Source organism: Dendropsophus ebraccatus, chromosome 5 (assembly GCF_027789765.1).
Source record: "Dendropsophus ebraccatus isolate aDenEbr1 chromosome 5, aDenEbr1.pat, whole genome shotgun sequence".
Taxonomy (NCBI): Eukaryota; Metazoa; Chordata; class Amphibia; order Anura; family Hylidae; genus Dendropsophus; species Dendropsophus ebraccatus.
The window spans coordinates 148412290-148439680 of NC_091458.1; the positions used below are offsets into that span (position 1 = coordinate 148412290).

The window sequence follows — 27391 nt, forward strand, 5'->3', positions numbered from 1 at the left end:
CATCACTACATAGCGGCAGGTTAGTATGGGGTCAGGTGGTGATGGATTTCCTCTAAATTAAAAAAATAATAAAAAAATATTTATATATATATATAATATATATATATATATTTAGTAAGGAAAATCCATCACCACCTGACGCTATACGAGGGGGGGGGGGACATCTTGAGACTGGTTAGGGGAAAGATCAGAAACAACACAAGGCAATATTACTTTACTGAAAGAGTAGTAGATGCTTGGAACAAACTTCCAGCAGATGTGGTAGGTAAATAGACAGTAGCTGAATCTAAACCTGCCTGGGATAAACACAGATCTATCCTAAGCTAATAAGAAGGGAAATACTAAAAGGGCAGACTAGATGGACTAGGTGGGCTTTTTCTGCAGACAATCTTCTATCATTCTAAGTGACAGCAGCCGCCACCTGGTGCTCAGCCCAAGAACGGCCCAAAGGAAAAAGGTGATGGAGATATGAACCTAACCTTAGTTTTAAGAGGTATTCCAAGAACAAAAATGTTATACCTATAAGGGTTCATGATGGTGGGAACTAATGTACTCCGCTGTTGCTGATCCCCAGAGGAAATTAGGACGTGCTCTGGAGCAGGGATCGGTGGTGACCAGTCCCTGCTGCTGCTGCGCACTTCCTGCTTTCCTTGTGACACTCGCGAGAAGCCATTTTTGTTAATGCTACTGTGGAGCATTCCAAGGTATTCCTATTTTTTAGGCACTTTTTTCCATAGGCTTCTCAATAAAACTTAGTAAAAACATCTGTGGAAAAAACAAACGTGTGTCCACTGGGATGATGGTATTTCATCAGTGGCAGCAGTAACATGTATAGAGACCTGGTCAATCACCTGGCTTGGTATATGGCAATAGAGAAGTCAGGATCGTTTGGCTGTGCCCAATGTTCATGTGTATAGGAAGATTAGGAGAGAACTGTCGGACGAAAGGAAAATCATAAAAAAGGCTTTTTGAAGGTGTCCAGTCAATTTGCACACTGGTAACCCATAGCCTATGGCTGTATCCATGTTTCCCAGGCTCCCTAGGCCTGCATTCAACTTCTTCAGCCACCGGTATTCAAACGCAGAGCGTTTGGGTTTGGATAACGTTGCCGAAACCTAAACATATCGACAGGTTCGCTCAACACTTCTCTCTAGTATTTACTTTTTTGTACAACATCCAACATTTTTTTTTTTTTAAACTTTTTGCCTTAGTGGAGAAAGGGCAGCAGCCCTCCTATAAATTCATGTCCCCCGAAGAGGATAATGATGTTGAAGTGATTGAGTTAAAGGTACCAATTCATACTGTACCGGCAGCTGTGCCACACAAAGGTATAATATACAGCTATTTTTGTTGCACGTGCTGCTTTTCCTTTATACTGCCCTTTGCACTACATTATGCTGCATTCTATGCATTTCCTGCTGTGAAGCTGCAGTGTGTATGCGGCCAGGCCAGCTTTTTAAACTAACATTTTTTTAAGCCAATGAGTCTTGTGGGGGTTTGTTTTGTTTTTTTCTTTAATGCTTTTGTTTTACAGTTTTGCTTATTGGCTAAAATAACATCTATATTTATGCTATTTAAAGGATGTGATATATAGATTAGATTTATTTTTATATATATTTTAGGCTATATTCTCACAATATAAAAATGAGGGCTAAAACATTGTATAACCATTATTGTATAACCCCTATGATGCTATCATTAGAGTGAATATTAGTCAAGCAATGCTTAAAGGGGTATCCGGGTTTAAAAAAAAAAGTTCTTTCAAATCAGCAGGTGTCAGAAAGTTTTATAGATTTGTAATTTACTTCTATTTGAAAATCTCAAATATTCCATTACTTAGCAGCTGCTGTATGTCCTGTAGGAAGTGTATTCTTTCCAGTCTGACACAGTGCTCTCTGCTGCCACCTCTGTCCATGTCAGGAACTGTCCAGAGCAGGAGAGGTTTTCTATGGGGATTTGCTCCTGCTCTGGACAGAGGTGGCAGCAGAGAGCACTGTGTCAGACTGGAAAGAATACACTTCCTACAGGACATACAGCAGCTGTTAAGTAATGGAATATTTGAGATTTTTAAATAGAAGTAAATTACAAATCTGTGTAACTCTCTTACACCAGTTGTTTTGAAAGAAAAAAATTATTGGAGTACCCATTTGATGTAACCAGTTAGGCCATCTCCAGAGACCTTGGTATCACAGTTTAAACTGTGCGCAGTGTTATTAAGAAGTTTGCTAAACATTGAACCGCCAAGAACCTCCCTGGATGTGGGGGAAAGAAAAAATTGAGAAGAGATGTCCTTGAAGATTGATAAGAGTGGTAAAAAAACACTACATCAAACATCCAAAGACCTAAAGTCCAACCTGGAACAGTCTGGGGTCGCGGTTTCAACAAGTACTATACACTGCACACTAAACCAAGCAGAGCTTTATTGGCAACGGCCATGGAAGAACTATTGCTAAAAAAAAGAGATAATAGGAGCCACTGATCTTTGATAAAGAGTACAGTGACAAACCCCAATCCTTCTGGGAAAGTGTTTCATGTCATGTTCGTGTTTGCAACGCAAAGCAACAGTTTGTTTACAGATGGCACAATGAAGCTTATAAGGAAAATCTTTCAAAATCTAAATCGGCAGTAAATATGATATAAAGCAAGCTTGTAATTTACATTCATTATTTTTTTCCCCCTAGTTAACACAGCACTTCCTGTGTTTTGGACTTTTTTTTCTTCCCCCCCCCCAAGAGACTAAACGCCCCTGGGCAGGATTTCTCCTCAGTTGTCTGAACACTGCACATATGTTTGATTGTTAAGGCACATGTGCAGTGTTTAGACAAGTGATGAATAGGAGAAATCCTGCTTGCGGCGTTCCTAATGGTTAAGAGTGTGGGGAGGAGGGACGGAGATGCGGTGCAGGTGTAAGGCACAAACACTAAGCCACGCCAATTTGACACAGGGCTGCAAGTGTAAAATTTGTTTTTTAAGACAATAACTGCATCACCTGCCGAACGGACCCCAGGACAGATCTTGGATTAAACGCTGCTATATGACAGTACAAGTGGTTTGGGGGGGACAGATTGTGGGTACAGAGTCGCTTTAAATCAAAAAAGTGAATGTGAACATTACTCCTGTCTATTGGGTTCATTGGGATTGTGCAGAACCAGATATAATATTTACAGTGGTGAATGTTTTTGGTTTGTCTCCTTCCACATGCATCATTGCAAGAAGGGGGGAAAAAAATATTTGCCCCAACCCCAAACAGCCCCTTGTAACTGCTGAGTGTGTACATAGATCTGCTGTGCTTTCATATGCAGCCAATTCATTGTCCTTGCTGTTCAGCTCACCCTGTAGTCTAACAATTCATACTGATAGATTCCCATTGCAAGTCATCTGGGATTTTATTTATTTTGCTTGCGTATGATTGGATTGACTATTACAAGATATTTTTCTTCCATAGATTAAAGTTTGAAAAAACTTAAAAGTGTCACTGTCGTTTTATTTTTTCTTTGCATAAATCAATAGTCCAGGCGATTTTAAGAAACTTTGTAATTGGGTTTATTAGCCGAAAAATGCATTTTTATCATGAGAAAGCAGTTTGAAGCTCTCCCCCTGTCTTCATGATTTACTGTGGAGAGGAGAGGGGTGGAGGGAGATGAGGCACCAAAACAGGACAACAAAGAGTTAATTTACAGCTACATCACAATGTTATCTCCTCTGAAGTCAGTACTGACCTCTCTGACCTCTAAATAGAGGCTTTCACACAGGTCCCGCTGTGTGATCTTTTGTTCTCTGCTGGCGACTAGTCTTCCTCCTCTCACTCCCCTTTCCATAGAACAGACAGGGGCACGTCTGATGCAACAAGACATGATTTCCTGATAATGAGCAGTGGATGAGAGAGAGGAGGGGGGGGGCATGGGGAAAGTCTTTTTGAATGCAGGTAATGGCATATTTGACTAATAAACCCAATTACAATGTTTCTTAAAATCGCCTGTACTATTGATTTCTGAAAGAAAAAAAAAAATGACAGTGACACTTTAACGTTATCCCCTATAGGATCTATCATTTATTGTCTCTCCAATCTCTTTTCTTGTATGTAATAGCTGCAGTGGCGACCCCTGAACGCAACCCCCGTCCTGTCTCTGCCCCGGTCATCACTCAGAGTCAGGTTGTCGTACAGCCTACACCATCCAGAGAGTCTGCAGCCCGTAAAGTGGAGGAATCCTTGACTAGAAACGAGGAGAAGAAACTACTGGACCAGGTCAAGGAGGCAAAGAGCTCCCCGAAGGTGACTGTCAGTCTCCAGCCATCCAGTGTGAGCTGCAGGATTTGCTTATATCTTATGTCCTCTATTATGTTTTCTTTTACTCAGGAGCCAAAAACACCTCCACAGACCAATTCTTCTCCTACTGTCAATGGAGATCAAGTACAGGTCAGTTCATGTAATGCCTTCTATAACTAATATGCACATGTTCGCGTAACTATATCTGTAAACTCTGCAAACTTTTATTAGATGTATTGCAAAACTTGGGTTCTTTTTCTCATCGAGAAACTCTTTTGTGGCACAATTTATGTGTCAGGAAAACTGTGGGCTAAAATTATAATAGGGGGTTCAGGGAAGGACCTAGCCAAAGGATGGCTCCTGTACAGAGATTATCACAACCACCATATTAAGTGGCCCCTTCAGTCAATATCCAACCCAGTTACGAGCTTGATGATATGACCACAGAAAAACCAAGGCCAGTTATCCATCCACAGACAGCTCTTTCGGGGGTGTTGCCCCTCATCAGTGTAGAGCAGGATTCTGGCTAGGTGGGAGCAATGCTTAGTAGTCCAATACGGCCCTTCGCTGGAGAAATACCTGGCTAGTCCAATGTTTTGTGACTTGTAACGGAGGCTCCCCTGACCTTTTTGCAGATTGAAACCATTATAAACATCTAAGTTGTCGTAGTGGTTACCAATGTGTGACATTAAAGAGACGCTCCCAGAATGCACCCTCATCATCACCGTTACTGCAGGCCCTTCGGTGTCATCCCGGCTCTGCTGCATCCATACATTTCATTACTGTATCTGGGTCTGTAGAAATATGATCACCATCTTTGCTATCAGTATCATGATACATGAGCACAGCATACGGCTTGTACTAGTTAGATTGTGACTTCATCAGGAGCACAGAAACAATGTAATTCACCCAAGGAAAGTATTCCAGGTGTTTTCAGGTAGAAAGGAACTAATTAATGAGGTAATGCTAGTCACCGACTAATGGTGCGTTTACACAGAGAGCTTTATCTTACAGATTTTGGAAGCCAAAGCCAGGAATGGATCTGAAAACAGGAGAAATCTCAGTCTTTCCTTTATGACCTGATCCCTCTTTATAGTCTTTTCCTGGCTTTGGCTTCAAAAATCTGTCAGATAAATCTTTCTGTGTAAACGCACCATAACTGCATAATGGATAATAATCTGGAAGTGTTTTTTGTTTTGTTTTTTAACCATTTTATATATTCCAGTTTTTTATTATTTCATAGTATTAATTTGTCTTTTTTTTCCCCGTGGCTTTTACAGCAGCCAGCTGAGAAAGAGGAAGAGGTCATTCGCATGAGGAAGGTTAGCACAGTGTTTTTAATATAACTGTGTTTTTTAGTCAGTTCACTGCAAATGGGGGGGACCCATTCCATCGATATATCTAGAAGTAACGTTTACTTTACCTGTGTACATATTTGGTTTATTTTTATTTAAGATTCAGCAAGTTATTAATATAGCGGAACAGTCAGGTATATAGTAACCTTACCATGATAATGGCCACAATGTTTATATTGATGCATACGAGCGCATCTTTCAAACTTTAGATACAAACATTTATTTTTCCCTTACCAAATATACCAAATAGACGTTAGGTTACTTACTGGGAGAGGCCTATAGGAACAGGTAACCTAGGCAAGTACTGTTTGCTGAAAATGCTCACTGCTAATGTTGTCAGTTTGGTTGTGCCAGCTGCCTATTTGCCGTAGGCACCAAAAACGCTGCTGTGGATGCGGAAAATAAAGGTATGGGGTAGATACTGATTCTAAACAAGGACATCTGTGTCCTCCACTAATATAAAAGGTTCTTGAAAATCTTTCCTTTGCAAGGGCGAGTAAGCCTTTTGGCTACGGGTGAACAACACAATGTCATAAAAGCAATGGCCATTGGTCGACCCAAAGACTAACAACCAAAAGCATGGGAATGTGAATATAAGCTAACCAAACAATGGTTAAACAGCGGGCCTCACTTATTAAGACTCTCTAGAAGAAAACCTATCTTTATTTCCTATAGAAACTAATTACCTTTTCCTAAACTGCTGTGGAAACATTTAAGTGTTACTGTAGTTAAAGTGTACCTGTGGCAATTTTATTTTTTTTTAAAGAAATTAACGGGTTGTTATTGGAAGCAGTTTTGCAATATACTCTCTTTACTTTATTTGTTTTTAAGTTTTCTATGTTTAAATCAACTTTGTACATACAACCAAACTGTTGTTAATGCTCCCTCCATGCTGATATTTGGTCTTTTCTCCGTTCAAAAGAGACCAAACACAGGAAGTCCCAGTCCTTTGTGGGCTACACTAGGAAAGACACCTGTCCATCATGCAGGTTGTATATCAACTGAGGGCAATTAACTTAGGCTAAATATATTGTTAACTTTTACTAATTCTATTCTCAGCTCTGCAGCTTACCAGGAGACAATGCTCTTTGTTATGTAACAATTCATTCAGTATAATGTCACTGTGTGGTTACAGAGGTTTTGGTGCTGTGTGACAGGAGAGCTGACCATACAATGTGAGCACCCCCAGGATTCTCTGCTACTGAATATGGACATGCAGCAGCTGTACACATGGGCAGTGAAGGGAGACACCTAGTGGCCGTATGTTGATTTAAACATAGAAAACTTTTTAAAAAATGGAGTATATTGGAAAACCACTTGTGATCACAACCCCTGTGGAATTATTAAAAAAAAAAAAAAAAAAATAAAAATATGACGACCCTAAAAGAGACCTGTTTTGCTGTTACAGTTTTGATAAGTAAGGCCCTGTGTTTACTGTTAGTAGCCGCATCTGAGGCATTGCATAAACACAAACACAGCTTTAATCACCTACTTGATATACTATATTCTCATTTTGTATTTACAAAGACATGCAAAATCTGTTCCTTTTGCATGTGCTTATGTTACATGTGTTTTCTTTTCTATATACATTTTTTTTTCTCTACCTTTTTTATTTTTTTATTTATTTGGTTGAGAACGATTTTAAGTCAATCCTAAGGGATTTATTAATAGAATAAAACAAAGCAGTGCAATAAAATGTGATGGTTCCATGAGATAAGGTTTTTTTTTACCACCATCTTTAATATAAATCTCATACCTGCTCCATTTACTGGATTAGGATGTATGACTATCACTAAGGGGAGCAGACTTTATAAAGCAGATGTCGCTAACAACCAGTTGGATCACTTATTTTTTCTTTGCGGCTAGAATCTTGTTGCTATGGGAAAATCCGCCATTTTAGTCTGCGCTGGTTTTTATACACTACACCGTGATTTAATTTATCTTTAGAAAATTCGCACTCGAGGCACTTTTTTTTTTTCTTGTTTTAAAGTCGTCCCCAGCTAAGTCATGCATACATGCATTATATTGAATGCAAGTATATAACTTGCCGCACCATATATTCCATATTTCTGTCACTTTTGCCACTGTAGGATTAACTATTTTAAATTTTTATGTTTTTTTTTTCTATTTATTTTGTTCATGTTCACAGAAAAAAGCAAAGAAACTAGAGGGTGAAAACATATATATCAGACATAGCAATTTAATGTTGGAGGTTGGTATTAAATCATGCAGTTCACACTTATTTTTTTTTATTTTTTTTTTTGTTCCATCTTTCTTTTGTTTGTGCAGACTTCGTCTGCATATTTGTTAGTTCATTTTTGCATGTTTTTTACATGTTATTTTTTTATTCTTTTTGTTGCATGTTTGCAAAGCAGAGTCTTCAGTTTGACTAACTTAATCCAAAAGATATTTGAATGCTCCTGAACTTATTTTTTTTATTACCCCAATGTGTCTTATTTAAAAAAAAAAAATGAAGCTATAGCTTTGTTTTTTTGGTTTTTTATTTTGTTTTTACACATCCTATGCATTTCTATTATAACAGACAACAAACAAACCCTGTGTGTTCTGAATCTGTAGTCGCTCTACCTTCCACCTGTTGTCAGGATTGTACTAAGATACATTTGAATGGAAAAGAGTTTGACTGCAAGATCACACTACACACTGCTTGCTTGGTGGTTTAATTTTAAATTAAAGGGGAACTCCAGAGATTCCAACAATTGTTTTGTTGGCTAGTACATTGCTTTAATAAAGTTTTATATTAATTTGTAATATAACTTCATTAAAATAAATGTATAGCTTTTTTTTTTTTTATCTAACGTTAAATTTCCATTAAGTGGCAACTGTAAGTGACGTCACGGGTCCCTTTTGTTGCCAAGGTTTGTGATGGGAACTGCAGGTCTGTCTAAGCCTTGCTTTCTGATCCCCAGCTCTGATCATGTGCTGCCACCCTATGTACAGTATTTACTTATATAAAGTCCCTCAGAGGAGGCTGCCCTACACAAATTCTATGTGCGGCAGCCTTACTGCTATGCTCTGCTAGTGGTTCTAGTCACCGCTGACTCTGCAGAAGTTGACACACATAGCAATCATATTGGGCAGCCTCCTTCTTCCTAGGTACTGTATCTAAGAATAAAATTGATCATAGCAGAGGTTTGGGAGCTTCAGGTTTGGGAACTGCTTAGACAGCCCTGCAGTTCCTGACACAAATGGTGGCATATATGTATATACACACACACACACGTGTGTGTACATGTGTGTGTATGTATGTATATATATATATGTATATATATATATATATATATATATATATATATATATATATATATATATATATATATTTACACACACACACACACACACACACTTACATACATATAAATATGAAGGCTTATAGGACCCATCAGAGTCCTGGCTTTGCACCTGAACTATACATCTGATTTTTATATAACTGTTTAAAATAGAAGCAGATCTACCTACAGCAACCAATTACAGCTCTGCTTTCATTTTACCAGAGCTAAAAGCTGGGCTGTGATTGGCTGCTGTGGACAGTTTACACCTGTGTCTATTTTACACGGTTTGATAAATCTTGGGCCTGTGTATTTCTTTTAAAGGTGTATTAGTTACTTTACCTTCTAAGTTCAGGAGCAGCCAAATTGTAGTTAGTTGACGTGTTCGCTAGGGATGTAGTATATTACGTTTTTATGTTGAGATCTCTGTCGCTTATTTTTCGTTGGCATAAAAGAACATTTTAATCTTTTTGTTTTAACGGGGGAGTATTGCTTTGTGCTAACAGCTGTTTTGTCCCAGTGAAGCCGGTCATAACGTTGTGTTCTGCATCTTTGTGCTTATACGTGTTATAACAAGGTACATTGTGTGTGTTCCAGCTAGTATTTTTGTGATGTGAAGCTCTAACGCATGCCAGTAACCTGTATCTGAGAATCCGTAACCGTTCTTCAGTCATTTTAACGGCTTTTGTCTCTTTAACCCGTCGCTATAAAATACTTTACGGCATTGTGGTTTTCTTTGAGCCTCAAGGAAGGTGTGACACTGTGCTACTGTGTAACTGATAGGAATAAATGGGGTACACAGATTAGTGACTCTGTAGGACAGGTAGTCTTAATGTTAAGAGTGCCCATCTCAGGTATTGGCAAGATCTTGCTTTCTGCCACCCACTTACTGCACAGCTCTTGTATTGAATGTTTATAATAATAATAATAATATATAATAATTCAGTAAATACTTTCACTTACTTGTGTTGTCTTTGAGTATGCTTTACTGTGCACAAAACAACATTTTTCAGTTTTCGTTTAGGTCACCGTCCTATCCCAATCCTATCAACTAGAGTTGAGCAAACTTTGAGCGTGCGCCATTTGATTACCGGTAGCTGAAAAAGTTGGTTGCCGCTCTAAGGGGCCTATTCAACAGAGCGGTAACACTGGTCAACAGCAAAGATTCCGACATGAAAACAGTTGAACTTAACTAATTTTGGGGTGCTGAGATGAAAATGATGATCAAATTTATAAATTGGCTCTAATTTTCAAGATAGACGTTCTTTCTATATTTCTCACAGCTTGTGATACAATACTAGGAAAAGTTTGCATCATCAGTATTGTATCATCATCTGGTATATTGCATCATCTTAGAATGACCAATAGAATGTCAATGCTTGCAGATTACTGTTAGACAGTTATCAGAGACAATCCCATGTATGAATACAAAAGACATCTGTAAATGCACCGAGAAGCCATTGAATAAGGAGCTACATTCCAGAGTTCAATAAACATAATTAATTTGTAAAAATTCTTGGATATGTCTGTAAACTGTAGTTGATTTCAGATAGAACTAAGTTTCCTATGAATATATTTCAAAAGTTTATGAACAGTAAACTTGCTTCCTTATGATTGCAGAAGTAATAAATATGTCTGCTATTATACTGTATTCTATACAATTCACAAAACAGTAACATGAGAACTCTTCCATATCATAGAAACTAGAGCCAATTCACATTTTTCCTTGTGATATTTGAATTCAGCACATAAAAATCATTAAGAAATGGCTAATTTTATTTCTGAACTTTTGAAAATTTGACCAGTGTAATTGGCCGAATCGTCCCAATTCGGCTGATTATGGCTCCGTGGAATAGAGACAACGATCAGCCGATCGTGTCATCGGCTAATCCTTTATTTAGGTTCAAAACTAAAATCATTGGACACCGACCGCGCATCGCTACGTGGAATAGCGGTGCGCGGTGGGGGACCGACGATTTCACAAGCACCATACTTTACCTAAGCATGTTGCAGGTCTTCTCCTGCACTCCTTCTTTCTTTCGGTCCCGAGCGCAGCAGCAGCAGCTTTGGAGCGGCCTGTCTTAGCTGACAGATCGCTCAGCCAATCACTGGCCAGGACCGCCACGGCCAGTGAGTGGCTGAGTGGTCTGTCAGCTCAGACAGGCCGCACCGAAACTGCTGCTGTGCGCGGGACCAGGAGGAGGAGGAAGGAGTGCAGGAGAAGACCTGCAACATGCTTAGGTAAAGTATGGTGTTTAAACAAGGGCTGCAAGGACGTCGGTAATGTCCATGCAGCCCTCGCTAAACGATTATCGGGCCGTGTAATAGGCCCAGTAAACAAGCGGCGATCTAGCAAAATCTGGCGCTTATTTACATTATTGATAGGGCCCTCATCGGCCCGTGGAATAGGACCCTAAGGCTGCCTGGAAAACATGGATACGGCCATAGGCCATTTTCCAGGATTCTCTGGAGCTGCATCTAACTTCTTTAGCCACCGCTAATCAGATGCCGCATGCTCAAAGTTTGCTCAAGCCTAGTATACTGTCAAAAAGGTATTCCACCATATACATTGGCGTACATTTAAGGCCCAATTCGAAGGAAAAAAAGGGGAAAAGGGAAGAAGGATCTTGGGGGGACGGAAGGAGATGGGAGGAGAAGGACAAGGAAAGGATAGGAGAGGGGGAAAAAAAAGAGAGAGTGTGTGTGTGTGGGGGGGGGGGGGGGGGGGGGGTATTCATTACATCAGTGCTTCTCAATTCCAGTCCCCATGGCTCTCCACCCAGTCATATTTTGAGACTATCCCATACAAAAAAAACCTGTGTTTATATGAGTATAACTATACCCCTGTGAAATACAAAAAAATTGTAAAAAAAAAAACATGACCTGTTGATGGGCCACAAGGACTGGAATTGAAAAGCACTGCAGTACATGATCTGAAGTAGGCCTTGAAGGTAATATCAGAGTGATATTAGGAAGGTAGATGGGGTCAGTTCCCTAGTGAGGTATGTGACCTGCTCAGTCACATGCTTAAAGAAGAAGTCCGGCGATTGCTAAAATCCTGCAGCTGGTAGAGGGAGGGGGGAAATTGAAGTAGGTACTTACCTCTCTCCGTGCCCATGGTGAGCGACTGACCTCCGCCAGAAGTCCGACTTGAGATTATACCCCACTTCCTGCAGGATATACAGCAGCTGATAAGTGCTGGAAGAATTGAGATTTTAAAATAGAAGTAACTTCCTAAAACTGCTAAATTTGAAGGAAGAAGAGTACCCCTTCAACATCATTCATAGGGCCTTGCTAAAATCTAAATTTTAAGCTAAGGGATATGGTGTCACTGTTTATATTGTAGAATTAGTTACGGGGCGTAGCACATCATATGGTAGAGTCTGGTGCATCTGTTTGCTATGACTACTCTTATGAATACCAGAAATTCGATGAATGAAATAGTTCAACATTGCATTTTTTGGCAGTAAATGACAATTGCTTAAGCAATAGTCATTTACCTATTTAGGGGGCCTTCACGCGTACCGGGCACGGTCTGTAATTGCAGATGATGTGCAATGGAACAGGCTTCAGAGTTCCCGGCATAATTCATTCATTAAGATGCTGGGAGCTCCAAAACCATTTCAGTCTTCGTGCTACTGTACTGACACACTTATTACGGACCGTGCATGGTATGTGTGAATGTCCCCTTGCTCCTTACTATTAAAGGGGCACTCCAGACAGGAGGCCTTTTTTCAGCATCACCGGTGGATGAAAACAGTGACGTCCACTTACCTCCCTGACTCCAGCACTGTGTGACACTGCTCCAATGCCCGTTCTTCTCCCGTTTCCTGGTCTAAGACTGGCCCTGACACAAGACGTCTTAGGTCCCCACAGCCATTCAGTAGCAGAGAGGGGACCCACTACATCTGCTGAAGGGCTGAGTGGGCTGCCTGCGTCATGTCTCAGGGCCCGTCTCACACCAGCAAGCGGCAGGAGGCCAGGAACAGTGCCCAGCGCTGGAGCCAGGGAGGTAAGTGGACATCATTTTTTTCATCCTTCCCTTCCTGGCGATACTAAAAAAAAAGGCCTCCCGTCCTGAGTCCCCTTTAAGCCCATAATCCACAGACAATGCAGTAAGGTGATGAGTTGTGTGCAGTTGTAAGAGCTGCTTATCTGCGCTGGGTATGAGTATGTTCAGTCTCCTCTTTTACTTGGTCCTGGATAGATTTCCCCTGATTTTGTTCACGTTTGATCCATTCCTTGCTTTCCCATGTGATTTGCACATATAACTTGCTTAGCACATTTGCTGTTTTCTGGGCACTGACCATAAGATGTAACAGACCATGTAACCTTGCTTCTGCTTCAGTATGTCTGTGTTCCTGGGTTCCTATGGTCTCGAGCGGTGACACACTTAACATGATAATTTTCTTTGCTTCCTTATTCTCCTCTTTCTTCATTCTGTTGGGCATTCTCCAATCCTTGCATCTTCTTATCCCATTGATCTTACTATCCACTATGCCATCAAATTCTGATAGGACTTAGAGAAGACTCAAGACGAAATAATTCGCCACCATGCCAGTATCCGTGAGCTGAAGAAAAGTTTCATGGAGTCTGTTCCTGCACCGCGGCCCAGTGAGTGGGATAAACGCCTCTCTACCCACTCTCCTTTCCGTACTCTCAGTTTCAATGGACAGGTCCAAACAGGCAGTGATGGGGTAAGTCTCAATGTTGGTACGCATAAATTATATAGTCAAATTTTAAAATTTATTTTGTAGTTTTATCAGCAACTATTTTTATGTGTAAATTTTTTTTTTTATTAATCCAAGTCTTTGGGTCTGTATTCATGTTGGTCACAGACCATACGTAGTGTTACCAAGTCATAGTGGGTCAAATCTGATTATTCTGACCTGCTGAAATTGTAGCCGTCCTCCCTGTTAGGTACAGACTGGGATATGTGTCCATGCATTGATACTAATATCAATCAGTAATATTCTATCTACAGCTATGTTTGTAACAGATAAAGCCACAAGGCCTCATCTATCCATCATTGATATAAAGATGGATAGTAAGTTGTGGAAGGGCTGAACCCTGAAGCTTTCATAATTCTATCTATCTGTCTATCTAAAGGTATAATTGCATGACAATTAAAGTCTACCTTGAGAGTGTTTGTGTGTGTGTGTGTGTGTATATATATATATATATATATATATATATATATATATATATATATATATATATATATTATATTATATATATATAATCTCCAGCACAGCATAACCAGTATCACACGTTGCCCTGGCTAAAGTTTAGACCAAAACACAAGAGTGTATCTACACGCTGCAATTGTGAAGACATTCTGTATACACAGAGTATGTATATATATATATGTCAAACTGCTAAATTTGTGTGTATCATCCCACCACGCTAAGGTGACCTCAGAGGGATGGTCCTATACTGACACTGGCCGCTCTTGGGCTGATACTAAGCCCACACACTGGGCATGCAGGATCCATCTAGTCTCGTGGGTGGGTTCACACGTAACGGATCCGCAGCGGATTTCTCGCTGCAAATTTGCAGCGAGACCCGCTGCAGATCCCTGCCCAGTATACTCTATGGGCAGACAAACTTGCAGCAGGATGGACATCCCGCTGCAAGTTTGTTAGCAGCCCGCCCCATTAACACCCTCCCCACCCCACCCCCGCCGCCGGAGAGTATACTTCACCTGGTCCCCACACCCACTTGCTTCGGGGGTTCCTGGCACGTCCCGCTTGGCCAATCACTGCGCTGCCCCGCCGCAGCGCACTGATTGGCTGAGCGGGACGTGAAGACAGTGGGAGCCCCAAAGCGGGGACCAGCTGATGTATAGGCTCCAGCGGCTGGGGGGTTAACTGGGCGGGCTGCTGACTAACTCGCAGTGGGATGTCCATACTGCTGTGAGTTTGTCTGCAAATTCGCAGCGAGAAATCCGCTGCGGATCTGTTAGGTGTGAACCCACCCTAAAGGGGTAATTCAGCATTCGAAAAACATGGCCACTTTCTTCTAGAGACAGCACAACTCTTGTGTTCCAGTTTGGGTGGAGTTTTGCTACTCATTTCCATTGAAGTGAATGGAATTTAACTGCAAACCACACCTGGCCATGTTTTCTGGGTAACCCCTTTAAAATATCCACTGGAGATGGGTGAAGTGCCTGAGTGCACAGAAAAAAAATGTTTTTGTTTGTTTTTCTGAGACTGAAAACATTAGCTACAAAATAGTGTGAACATTTCCTTGTGCCTATGAAAATGAGAAATCCATAGAAGGTGTGGGGAATAGAACCTTACATACTTTTTGCAAAGTTCGGAACAATTCTCAGTTGGTAAGATTGAGTTCGCTCGTCTCCGGTTATTATGAACAGGTAAATCAATCTGATCATGTATACAACGTTGCTTACACTGTTTATATTGATTTTTGCTTTTATTGTTCCTATTGGATCCAGGTTAAACGCGCTCTTGTTATACCTACTGAGCGGAAAGTATGCGGGTCAGAGGTAAAGCCCATGCTAAGATCATGCTCTGGCCAGTCATTTACACGAGCTGGCATTTTGCAATCCATTCTTAGCTTCTTTTTTTATTATTTATTTATTTGGCAAATAGAAGCCAGGATAAAGGCTGCCAAGGCGCTCTGTCATCGCGATTTCACACGAAAGTTGGCGAAAAATGAATACTTGCATGGCATATAAGAATGGCGACCTGCTTAGGGGAGGTTGGCTTCTATAGGCTGCAAGGTCGGGCATTGTCTGCTGACAGGCGGGTTGCATGTTTGTTTTTCAGTACCTGCAAAATGCTAATGGGACCCAAAACCACATGATGCTTTTTCGCAGGAGCCTGTGTGTATAAGACATTTGGCCTTATGTCTGATGGAAGTCTAGGAAGACAATTTCTCAAATATAAACTTTTGTGGACTTTTTTGGGTGCTATAGGATACAATACAATTCAATTGCCAACATGGGCTATAATATTGCCAGCATTCTTTTTAACCTCTTAAGGACGCATGATGTACCGGTACGTCATGCGTCCGCGCGGCGACCCCGTTTTGAACCGCCACAATTCCGGGTGCCCGGGACCGCGGCTATTAGCGTGCACAGTCTGATCGCCGTGCCCGCTAATTCAGTAATCGGATGCAGCTGTCAAAGTTGACAGCTGCATACGATTACTATATGCAGCACTTCCCTGGTGTCTAGTGGGGTGGATCGCTCATCCGGGACGTTGTCACGGAGGAGCGATCCACACATCCAAAATGGCGCTGATCCCGACTCTGCACTCGGATGCTTTCGGCTGAAGCAGCCGAAAGCAAATGAGTGCCGATCTCATTGATCTTTGCTGTACAGCAAAGATCTCAATGAGAGATCAGTGCACTTATACTAGAAGTCCCCCAGGGAGACAAGTGTAAAAAAAAGAAAAAAGTGTTGTTAGTAAAAAGCCTCTAATAAGCCCCTAATAAGTTTGAATCACCCCCCTTTTCCCATGTTTTAAATAAAAATGAATAAATAAATAAACATGTTTGCTATCGCCGCGTGCGTAATCACCCGAACTATTAATTAATAACATTCCTGATCTCGCACGGTAGATGGTGTAAGTGCAAAAAAATCCCAAAGTGCAAAATTGCGCATTTTCGGTCGCATCAAATCCAGAAAAAATGTAATAAAAAGTGATCAAAAAATCGTATATGCGCAAGCATGGTACCGATAGAAAGAACACATCATGGCGCAAAAAATGACACCTCACACAGCCCCATAGACCCAAGGATAAAAGCGCTATAAGCCTGGGAATGGAGCGATTTTAAGGAACATATATTTGTTAACAATGGTTTGAATTTTTTACAGGCCATCAGATACAATAAAAGTTATACATGTTACATATCGTTGTAATCATAACGACATGAGGAACATGCACAACAAGTCATTTTTAGCCCAGAGCGAATGGCATAAAAACAAATACCCCCCAAATAAAAGAAATGCGTTTTTTCGTTCAATTTCCCCCCACATTGATTTTTTTCCTGGTTTATGCAAAAATTCAGCCTGTCATTGCAAAGTACAATTAGTGACGCAAAAAGTAAAGGCTCATGTGGGTCTCTAGGTGGAAAAATGCAAGTGCTATGGCCTTTTAAACACAAGGAGGTAAAAACAAAAATTGGCTCCATCCTTAAGGCCCTATTCCACCAACAGATCTGACGACAGATTATCTGCCAAAGATTTGAAGCCAAACCCAGGAACAGACTATAAACAGAGATCAGGTAATAAAGGAAAGACTGGATTTCTCCTCTTTTCAAATCCACTCCTGGGTTTGGCTTCAAATCTTTGGCAGATAATCTGTCGTCAGATCTGTTGGTGGAATAGGGCCTTTAGGGTGCGTTCACACCTACAGGATCTGCAGCAGATTTGATGCTGTGTTCAGTTATTTAAATGAAATCTGCTGCAGAAAATCAGCTGCAGATCCTGTAGGTGTGAACGCACCATTAAGAAGTTAAAGGGGAACTCCGGGCAGCTTTTTTTAAAAAAAAAAAAAAAAAAAAAAAAAAACTTCCTTACAATGTAAGCTTCTTACCTATGTTCCCCCCTGACTTTCTTTATGTAGTTGTACAGATGCAGTTTTCCGCCTGCTCTGTCTCTTTCTGTTCCTTTTTCCGTGCATTGCTATTGGCCTTTATTTCCCAGTAGTCTTTGTGGTGCACACTCAGAATGTCCTGCTTCTCCCACCTCCATAGCCCAGCTACCCTCCTCGCCCCCCTGCTCAAACCCCGCCCCTATCCACCCATGTCCCACCCCATCTCCTCCCCCTGTCATGTCTGCATCCTCAGTCTGTGCTCAGACAAAAAAAAAAAAAATGTGGTCTCCTGCGTGTGGGGGGGGGGGGAAGCAAAGGGATAATTATTTTCCCTATCCGGAGTTCCCCTTTAATGTCGGCCTTTGTTTTATACTGAATTGAATGGTTAATATTACTGTGTCAAATTTCAGTAATGCTACAGCAGTTCTGAGAATCGGAACAAACTTTGGAACTAATACCTTGGTACTTTTTTCTTTTTTTTTAACATGTTTTGTGATTAAATATGATGTGGAAAGAAATCTTATATTGGTTTATGGAAATATTGACAAGGCTCCTGCGCAAGAAACGGAATTCATGGAGAAATGAGATTGCTTGCTTTGGACGCTCTGGCTTAGTCATTCAGCTATGTGCTTTGGGCTTCTGCGGCATTTTTGTCTGACACTTCTTGATATTTGCACAAAAATCCCTTCCCCGTTGAGGACTGCAGGAGATGGGTTACCACCTAGTCCAACTCACCAGACGACGACTTCTACGACGGTAAACCATCTTCTGCATCACATAAGGGATCTCGGATGTTCTCACAGCTTTGCCATGCTGAGTATAACTGTTCCCTTCTCTTTTCTTTTTCTTTCACTCTGTTCCCTGCCATCTTATAATTTTTTTTCCCTGTTTTGACACAAACTTTTATGTTTTCTTTTGCTTCTTTTTCATTTTTAATTCTAATCTCTCACAATTATTTTGTTGGCGCTGCTCAGCCGCCTGGCCGCAATGTCGCAGAAAAATGTAACTCAGGGATGTGCAAAGAACCATCTGCTAATCCACAGAGTAATCCGCATACAGGCGTCCCCCTTCGGGAGCTAAGGGCTCAATTCTTTTTATCTTAAAGACCATGCAATGGCCCGTAAAAGGTCAGCGTGTACTGGGGGGAAGAGAAAAAGCTCTATTCTTTCCTTGAGCTCTTCAGATGCATTCCTCATTTACACACAGACTTTCCTCCCTGTTTGTAATACAGCTCTCTATATACTGTAATATACCTGCCTCTGCTCGTGATAGGGCCAACGCTACTGCCACATAGTTATCGGTGATATCTTACTGCCATTTGTATACCAGTGGCCCTGATATACCTATGCTTCACGATAACATTGAATACTTTTACATCACCTGCCATAAACTTTGCACATACCTAAGAAGTACTTCTATTCTCCTGTTCCATTTGCCATCTGTATTTTTTTTTTTTTTTCGGTTTCACCTGTCTCTTTCTCTTCTGCCGTCCCTCTGTGGGCAGACCCAGGGTGAGTCTCCAGGGCAGGGTGAAGACTTTGTAAAACCAACTGGGAAAGACCATCGGGGAAACCTCCCGAAAGTCTCCATCCCAATGCCAGAGGAGAAGTCTATGGAAAAGTGCCGCCTGCACCCACTTTTACTACCAAACCCTCGCCTCCCTTTCCTCATGTCTCTTGTAATATTTTTGGCGGTGACGCTCTGGTGGCTGGTGTTCTTATGAGTGCTCACGTTATCGGAGCGCCGTCTCGCTCAGTGTATGCATGGCTAAGTACTTCTGGTTATTACATACATTCCTTTTTGCTCTTTTACACACGATGGGATAGCGACATTCCTTACCTATGTGAGCTGATAGAAAAAACTTGATGTTTCAAAAAGTTGCCTTTTTGTTTTTCTTCTACAGCTCTTCCTTGTGATGTGCGACATGTTTTATGTGCATTGAGTTTTTTCCTTTTCTAAATTAGGACTTTTTTTTTTTCTTTCTTTTTCTGGAGTGTTTGTATATAGAGAACTCTTGTGCTGAACCTTTTGCATTACACTGCCTTCCCACTTGTTCCATGTTTTCAAAGCCAAGAATCCCTTCTATACTGGACTGTGTCTCCTGTATAATGGACTCTACTCCTTACCAGCTGGGGACGTTGCTGTTTCCTTTAGGCTTCCGCCTTTCAGATGATGATTAGAATTTTTTTTTCCTTTTAAAACCCTGAAATATATTACAGATATGTTTGTTTTCTTGTAGTTTAGCAGGGCACACAGACCATATAAGCCCAATGTGTCTGCTCTGTATTGGATGTTGCTTGTTAGTCCTGTACGCTCATGGGTTTTATGTCTTCAGACATGGGACATGTTGCTGCCTAGTACGATAAGCATTGGTATTAATTCCTGTGACTACAGTGTATTTACATAACCTGTCTGTGTGGAATAGAGTACGTATGGAATATTTTGCCACGAAAAATAGCATCTAAAGTCACTGTATATGACTAAAGTAGCAGGAAACGTGGCTTCAAGGACGCTTTAATAAACGGTAGTGCCTTTTTACAGATCTGTGATGTGAGTGTCTACGTGAAGGCAAGTTTTGCTGTTTTTTGCATAGTTATTCTAAAGGTGCATTAGCCCAGAAATCTAAAAGGTTTACACGATGCCTTTTTAGGCCTTGTTCCGTGCGCAGTCTGAATATACAGATGGTGTGGAACAGAACTTTAGGCATCAGGTATCATTATGAGGCCAAAAGCTCCCATACAGTTAAAAGAGGTTTTTCGGGCAAAATTAACTTGTAGGGGATAAGGGTCCGACCTCTGTACCCTCCGCCGTTCTCCATACTGGCCCCTGGCTTTCTTGTTATGAATACAACCGTAGCTACTGCATTTGACCCGCAGTCCTATTCCACGGAGCGATAATCGGCCGAATCGGGCCAATTCAGCGGATTATCGCTCCGTGGAATAGAGACAACGATCAGCCGATGATCGCGTCATCAATCGTTTATTTAGGTTCAAACCTAAAATCATCGGGCACCAACCACGCATCCCTGCGTGTAATAGCGATGCGTGGCGGACGACCAACGATTTCACAAGCACCATGCTTTACTGACAGCTAACTGAGCGCTCAGCCAATCACTGGCCAGGACCAGTGATTGGCTGAGCGGTCTGTCAGCTCAGACAGGCTGCACCGAAGCTGCTGCTGCTGCGCACAGGACCGGGAGGAAGAAGGAGCTGCAACATGTTTAGGTAAAGTGTGGTGTTTAAACAAGGGCTGCCAGGAGATTGGTAATGATGTCCCTGCATCCCTCGCTAAATGATTATCGGGCCATGTAATAGGCCCAGTAAACGAGCGCCAATCGGCGCTCGTTTACATTATTGATCAGGCCCCCATCGGCCCATGGAATAGGACCCTAAGTAACTTTTTGGCTTACTCTGCTCTTTCTGGCGAATCCATAGGAATGAATAGAGCCGCGGGTCACATGCCATAACCACAGCTGTATTTATAACAAACAAAAAAATGGGCCCGGTATGGAGGTTGGAGCCCCCCCTGTGGCTAGGCAAATAAATTTTGCCCAGACAACCTTTATAAATCTTTTTAATGCTGTACTGACAGTCATGCTGTTGTATCAGTACAGTAAAGTAATGATGTAAACTGTTTCTGAGCTCCCGGCATCATAATGGTACAAGATGCCTGAAGTTCCGATGTTCCATTCCACCTTATCCGTATATACTGGCAGTTCATGGAACGTGGGAATAACTCCTTAGAGTAAGGTTGCAAATAGTCTCTGCGGCATTAGGAAACCTTGAAAACCTGTTGAAAAACAGTAATTTTTTTATTCTTTGTTGATTTTTTTTTTTTTTTTTTTCACTAAATGTTTCTTAACATGAGAAAAAAAAACCTATATTACATATTCATGGGTGGGATTTGCCTATATAGAAGAAGCCATGACGTATGCATTTAGTTGCCTGCTGCTTGAGCTGTGTACGTATCTAATGTTAGACTGGTTCATTACTGGATATACCTTGTCAGTGCTGTCTTAAGTATTCCTCAGGTAGTTTGTCGTTGTTTACTGGCCTAGCCACAAACAGTTTCTTATTGGTCCTGCCAGATTTCTAAAGATGAGTAAATGTTGGTGTCTGATCCCGACTTTTTACATCTTTTTTTTTTTTTTTTTTTTTAAACAGAATTTCTCCGTATTGCTTACCATTTAGGGCCAATAGTGTTAGAAATGCTTTTATTGGTTTGGGTTTCTTGGTATGTTTTATCATCTTACTAGTCTTTTGATGTGATTTTTCTCATTGGTTCTTGTAAGTCCTTTATCGTACAACTTTCATGTTGTGTGGTTTTGTGTTTTTTTATTTCAATGTCCTTTCACCAATTACAGTCTTCGGTAAGCTGCCTACGGGAGAGACTTCTAGCGCCGTCATATAGTAAGATTCTCTTTGTTGCCCATAACATCCAATCACAGCTCAGCTTTCATTTCTCGTATTGCTCTGGTAAAATGAAAGCGGATTGGTGTAAGCAACAAGGCAAATCTTTGACCGCTTTATAAATCTCCTCCTATGTTTGTATCTTTAACTTTCAAAGAAGAAGCTGAAGCAAGTTGGAATATGTGATATGTATGCTAATGGGAAATAAATACGGTTTATTATTCTAGGTGTTTGTGCCATCATTTATTGTCTCAGTGTGTAAAGGAAATGTTCACAGTTTTATGCCAAATAAAGCATATTTACTCTGCATTCATATGGTCAGTGAATACAGTCTGTGCATAGAAGATGTGATGTTCCGTCAATACAGTCCATGTATAGATAGAAGATGTGCTACAGTCAGGATTTACGGCCCTTTTGGTATTGTGTAGCATTATGATGCCGGGAGCACTGTAAATCCTCGTAATACTGTACTGACACAGCCACGCTGTATCAGTACAGTAGAGCGCACATTTAAACCGATTCAGAGCTCCCAGCATCATCATGAATCCTCTGAATCCTGTCTGTAGCACATCTTCCGTGCACGGACCGTATACACAGAACACGTGAATGTGACCTATATCTAGACCAGGGATGTAAAACTGCGGCCCTCCAATTGTTGCAAAAGTACAATTCTCATCATGCCTGGACAGCTAAAGCTTTGGCTGTCCAGGCATGATGGGAATTGTAGTTTTGTAACAGGTGGAGGGACTGAGTTTGACACCTGTGATCTAGACCAAGATTCACTGATCCAGAAAGTCTGAAAAAAACTGAAAGTTCTTTACTATTTCTGGTACTGTAATTGTTATCTGCTCGCCTGATGTAACTGAATTAGTTCACTTTTAGAATCTGGAAACTGAGTTGAATTGAGGTCTCTGGTTAAAGAAGACTTATGTTTGGTGGAACTACAGGGAACTAGGGTCTTTGGCCCAGAATGGCACTTCTCCTTTGTAACACATTCTACAGCCATTAGTTGGACACAACTGTAAGATATCTTTAATCGCAAGATCTAAATCTGATTCACTAATAGCAGAGATTATGCTAGAAAATTTCTTGTCACCTTAAAAACCTGTATGATTTTGTTAGTTCATGGCTGTTACTTATCCCCTGTCCCTCCATGATGCCCAGATTTTTCTCATTCTTTATATTCCAAAGAGGCAAGACCTGAGCAGGGCTGTTTGCCGGTAGTACACACATAAGGACTTCCTCCCTTACTTCTCTGGCCAAGCAAAGCACAGCACTTCTCTGCTATGCCATAACTTAGTGCTGGTAAAGGTGCACTGGACTGAACAGGCTACACTTTGCTATGAATGATTTACAAAGTACACTTCTATAGAGAGTATGTGGAGGGAGAGGGGGTTACTGATGTACTGACTTGGCAAATGCTGTGTGAGCAGTGATGAATGAAACAGCAGCAGCACAGCAAGGAAGGAGTTATATTAAGCACTGAATTACTGATGCTGAGATGAGAAGGAAGCCTTGATCTACCCAGTGTCGGACTGGGGTATCTGGACCCACCAGAGGAAATTATCCTGGGGTCCCACCAATGAAGAACCAGTGAGAAACCTCTCACTGTCTGACTTAAGAGCTATTTTTCAGGAGCAAGGAACATTTTTTGGTAAATGAATTGATTTACAAATTCAGTATGTTACAGATCAAAAGGAGAGAAGTTGTTTCAAATAACAGTCACCACTAGGTCTGAAACTTAAGCTGAGACTTATAAGACTGATGAGAGGAGGCTGCTGTAAAGTGATCTGTACAGAATTGCAGCATCAGGTGACATCAGTACATAAATAGCACTAGTATAAGACATTGGCAGCTCCCTGTGGAATGACGTCTTTAAAAGTCAAAGAGCACGCATAGTAGTGTTTCACATTTTTCTCAAGGGGACAGGTCCTGTCTATTGTTGTCTGTTTGTCTTGTTGTAAAGCATGTCACTAAATGCTGTTAAAACAGCTCTGGCAAGGTGCTGCCCCCCCCCCCTCATAACAATGGGAAAAAAAATAGAAACAGATTAGAAAAAAAAGAATGTTTCACTATCTGACTCTAATTTGTAATCTAGGAGATACATTTACTTTATATACAGGTGAGTTAACTATAAATGTCTGAATGTTTTCCCTTAAGGAGGCTGTGAAGGTTCAAAAGGGCCCCCCCTGTATGAATAATTTACTTGCCCATAGTAACCCATCAGAGTTCTGCTTCTATTTTCCACACTACACTGGAAAATGTTTCGAGAATATGGTCCGTGCTTGGAAGACGCGCTATGGACAGGATTCACGGACCTCCCGCCATCATGTAGCATTATGATGCTGAGAGCTCCGATCCAGTTTAAATCTTTGTGGTAACCTACTGACACAGCCGTGCGGCTGTGTCAGTACAGTACCGCAAAAATTTAAACCGCTTTGGAGCTCCCAGCATCATAATGCTACATGATGCCGGGGGGTCTGATCTTAGTTCCATTGCACACCGTCCATATATACGGGCCATGGAAAGAAAGTGTAAAAAAAAACCCTAATGATAGGTTAGTATGTCTGACTTAAAATCTGAAACCTGAGGCTGAGGGTACTATTACACAAAGCAATTATTGGCCATACTTGGCTAATTACCGGCCGTTCCGGCCGACAATCGCTTTCTGTAGTAGCTCATGTTGTAAAAGAGCCATCAGCAACCGCGCAGAATGTCGGCTGATCGCTATTTTACAACAGGAACCAAAATCCCGATAATGATAGCGACGGTCTGCTATCTGTCGCTCCGTGAAATAGAGTGGCAGCAGCGGCTATCTGTAACGGCTACTCCCGCTATCTCCTACGGGCTCCCCAGATGATCTAAAGATGCCGGTTCCATGACATGCAAAAAGGGCAGCTTTGTGCACAAATATCCCCTCCCTAGGGTGAGGCACCTCCTTCAGAATCAAGTCTGGCTGCGTCACCCAGGAGAGGGGGAGACTGTAGGTGCTGGGTCCGCTTCCAGTGCATAGAGCTGCCTAATTTGTCACAAAAGCAGTGCAGATGGCGGGAACTGGGTGGCGATTTAAAAAAGGGATCTAGGCGTGGGTGCCAAGCAGGTCATGTAAAAAGAAAAAAGTAGTTTATTCACTTCAATGCCTTTTAAGTAACTATTTTCTTGTTTCCTTGTAGCCCCCATTGGTTAAAACACAGACCGTAACCATCTCCAATGCATCAACCAGTGAGAAGGGCCAGATCCCCACCAAAGAAGTCCCCTTGGTGCATACAGAGACTAAGACAATTACTTATGAAGCAGCAAAAGTAGGTATTCCGCCCTGACTGTCAGTATAATTAATTAAATTTTTTTTAAAAAGTACCCAATAATATCTGTATCCCTTACCTCGTAGTTCAACTAAGGCTGGGTTCGCACTGCATTTTTAAAGCCGTTATTTTTCATCCGTTTTATGCAAAAAAAAAGATTTAAAAAAAAAAAGATTGCATTTGTGTGCATTTATTTTGATCGGTTTTCCCATTGGAAAAAAAATATATTTTTATTTTTTTCATTATAGAAGTCAATGGAAAAACGGATAAAAATGGACGCCCTAAAGTGCGTCCTATTTTTTAATAAATCAGATGAAAGAAGAAAAAAAAACGGATTGCAAAAACGCAGTGTGAACCCAGCCTAAGCAAGACACAAGACATTAGGCTCCAGTATGTGTATGTATATATATATATATATATATATATATATATATATATATATATATTATAATACCTTTACATTTTGTAACTACAAACATTTATGTCTATAGAATGATGATGTTAACAATGATCAAGAACCTGGTATCCTGCTTACTGCACACACCATTACCTCTGAAACAACCAGCAGCACCACAACAACCCAAATCACTAAGGTAAATCATCACATTATTAGCTGATTAGTTATCTACATATAATAAATCGTCTCTGGCTCTATTATGTTCAGTGTGTAGAGGGCACCACTAGTATAAGGCCACTGACCTCTTACCTGCCTTCCAGCCTCGGGTGGTTCTTGACAGACACTTAATTCATCATGTTTATTAATTGGCCATATTACACTCGCCTGAAATCAGTTCAGTAATACACATGATGAATAGAAACACCTAAAACTGAAAGCATCATAGTTAGCGTTATTAGACCCACAGTCAGGCCTGGACTTGTGACCATGCTATCATCCTCAGAAATTGGCTATTTGTGAGGTAGTCCCAAGCTTAGGCCTTGTTCCCATGTTCCGTGCATAGTCTGTATATACGGACGGTGTGCAACGGAACAGATTATTGGAACTCCGGGCTTTATGTATCAGCCACAAGGCTGTGTCAGTACAGTGAAGATTTAAACCAATTTTGAGCTCCCAGCATCATGATGATGCATGATTCTGGGAGTTCCGATCATTTATTCCATTGCACACCATCTGTATATTTCCAATGTGCACGGAACATGGGAATAAAGCCTTTATTCCTATGTCCCATATTCCATGGATCCTAAGGACGGGGAAGCCCCGTAGTGGACTCTCTTCCTGCCCCCGGCATCATGTATGTATATGATGTAGAGAGCGAGGGGAAAGTGTTTGAATCTTTGCGGCACTGTAATGACTGAGCCGCGCGGCTGCTTCATTACAGTGCCACAAAGATTCAAACACTTTCCCCGATACCGGCATGATATTGATACATGATGCCGGGCGGGTAAAGAGTCCATTACAGGGCTTCCCCGTCCTTAGGATCCATGGAATATGGGACATGGGAATAAGCCCTCAATTAGTTTTTTTGTACTGACAACCAGAAATTACAATGCTTTGCTAAACTGAAAACTAAATCCTAAATGTTATTACATGCACCAGATTGTGGTCATCCTGTCTATGTGCTATAAATGTTAATGGGTCGGTCAGATATATTTTTGCTTACATCCACTTAAATTCCTCTCGTGCAGACCGTGAAAGGAGGTATCTCAGAAACCCGAATAGAGAAGAGGATAGTTATTACAGGGGATGGAGACTTGGATCACGACCAGGTACTTTAGCCAAATAACAGTTCAATTTGTCACATGGGAGATATATATATATTTATAAATATAAATATATATATATATATATATAATTATTTATTCTTTTTTTTTGTTATGCATATTTCTAAGAGTTTCCCATTTTTCTCAGGTGCTGGTGCAAGCAATCAAGGAGGCAAAGGAGCAACACCCGGATATGTCTGTGACCAAGGTGGTGGTCCATCAGGAGACAGAAATAGCAGAGGAATAAAGGGAAAGGTAGGCATCAGGTCACAAATCAGATGAGTGTTCTGGTTTACCCCATGTTTCGCATTATTTGCCGGTCTGCAGATTAACCTGTCCAATGGAATAGTCATTTTCCCATTTTGATCTTTTAAAATTGCTTAATCCGTAAAATAATGCACCCTACTGGATGGGAAAGAACAATCTTCTTAATTCTCCCGTCTTCACCGTTGACATGCTCGCTGTGCGCGTGTGTTTTTAGTTTTGTT

The 27391-nt window shown here is 41.1% G+C and overlaps 1 protein-coding gene across 1 annotated transcript in view; it reads left to right on the forward strand.

Annotated features, from left to right (window-relative positions):
- The window catches only part of EPB41 (erythrocyte membrane protein band 4.1), an 85046-nt gene extending 57888 nt beyond the window's left edge, over window positions 1-27158 (forward strand). Inside the window, exons 12-21 of the mRNA XM_069971577.1 lie at window positions 1212-1328; window positions 4089-4273; window positions 4358-4417; window positions 5548-5589; window positions 7772-7834; window positions 13427-13606; window positions 25056-25184; window positions 25676-25777; window positions 26829-26909; window positions 27052-27158. Coding sequence (XP_069827678.1) covers window positions 1212-1328; window positions 4089-4273; window positions 4358-4417; window positions 5548-5589; window positions 7772-7834; window positions 13427-13606; window positions 25056-25184; window positions 25676-25777; window positions 26829-26909; window positions 27052-27150 — 1058 coding nt within the window. The 3' untranslated portion in view covers window positions 27151-27158. The remainder of the gene's footprint in view (window positions 1-1211; window positions 1329-4088; window positions 4274-4357; window positions 4418-5547; window positions 5590-7771; window positions 7835-13426; window positions 13607-25055; window positions 25185-25675; window positions 25778-26828; window positions 26910-27051) is intronic.
- Window positions 27159-27391: the final 233 nt, after the last annotated feature.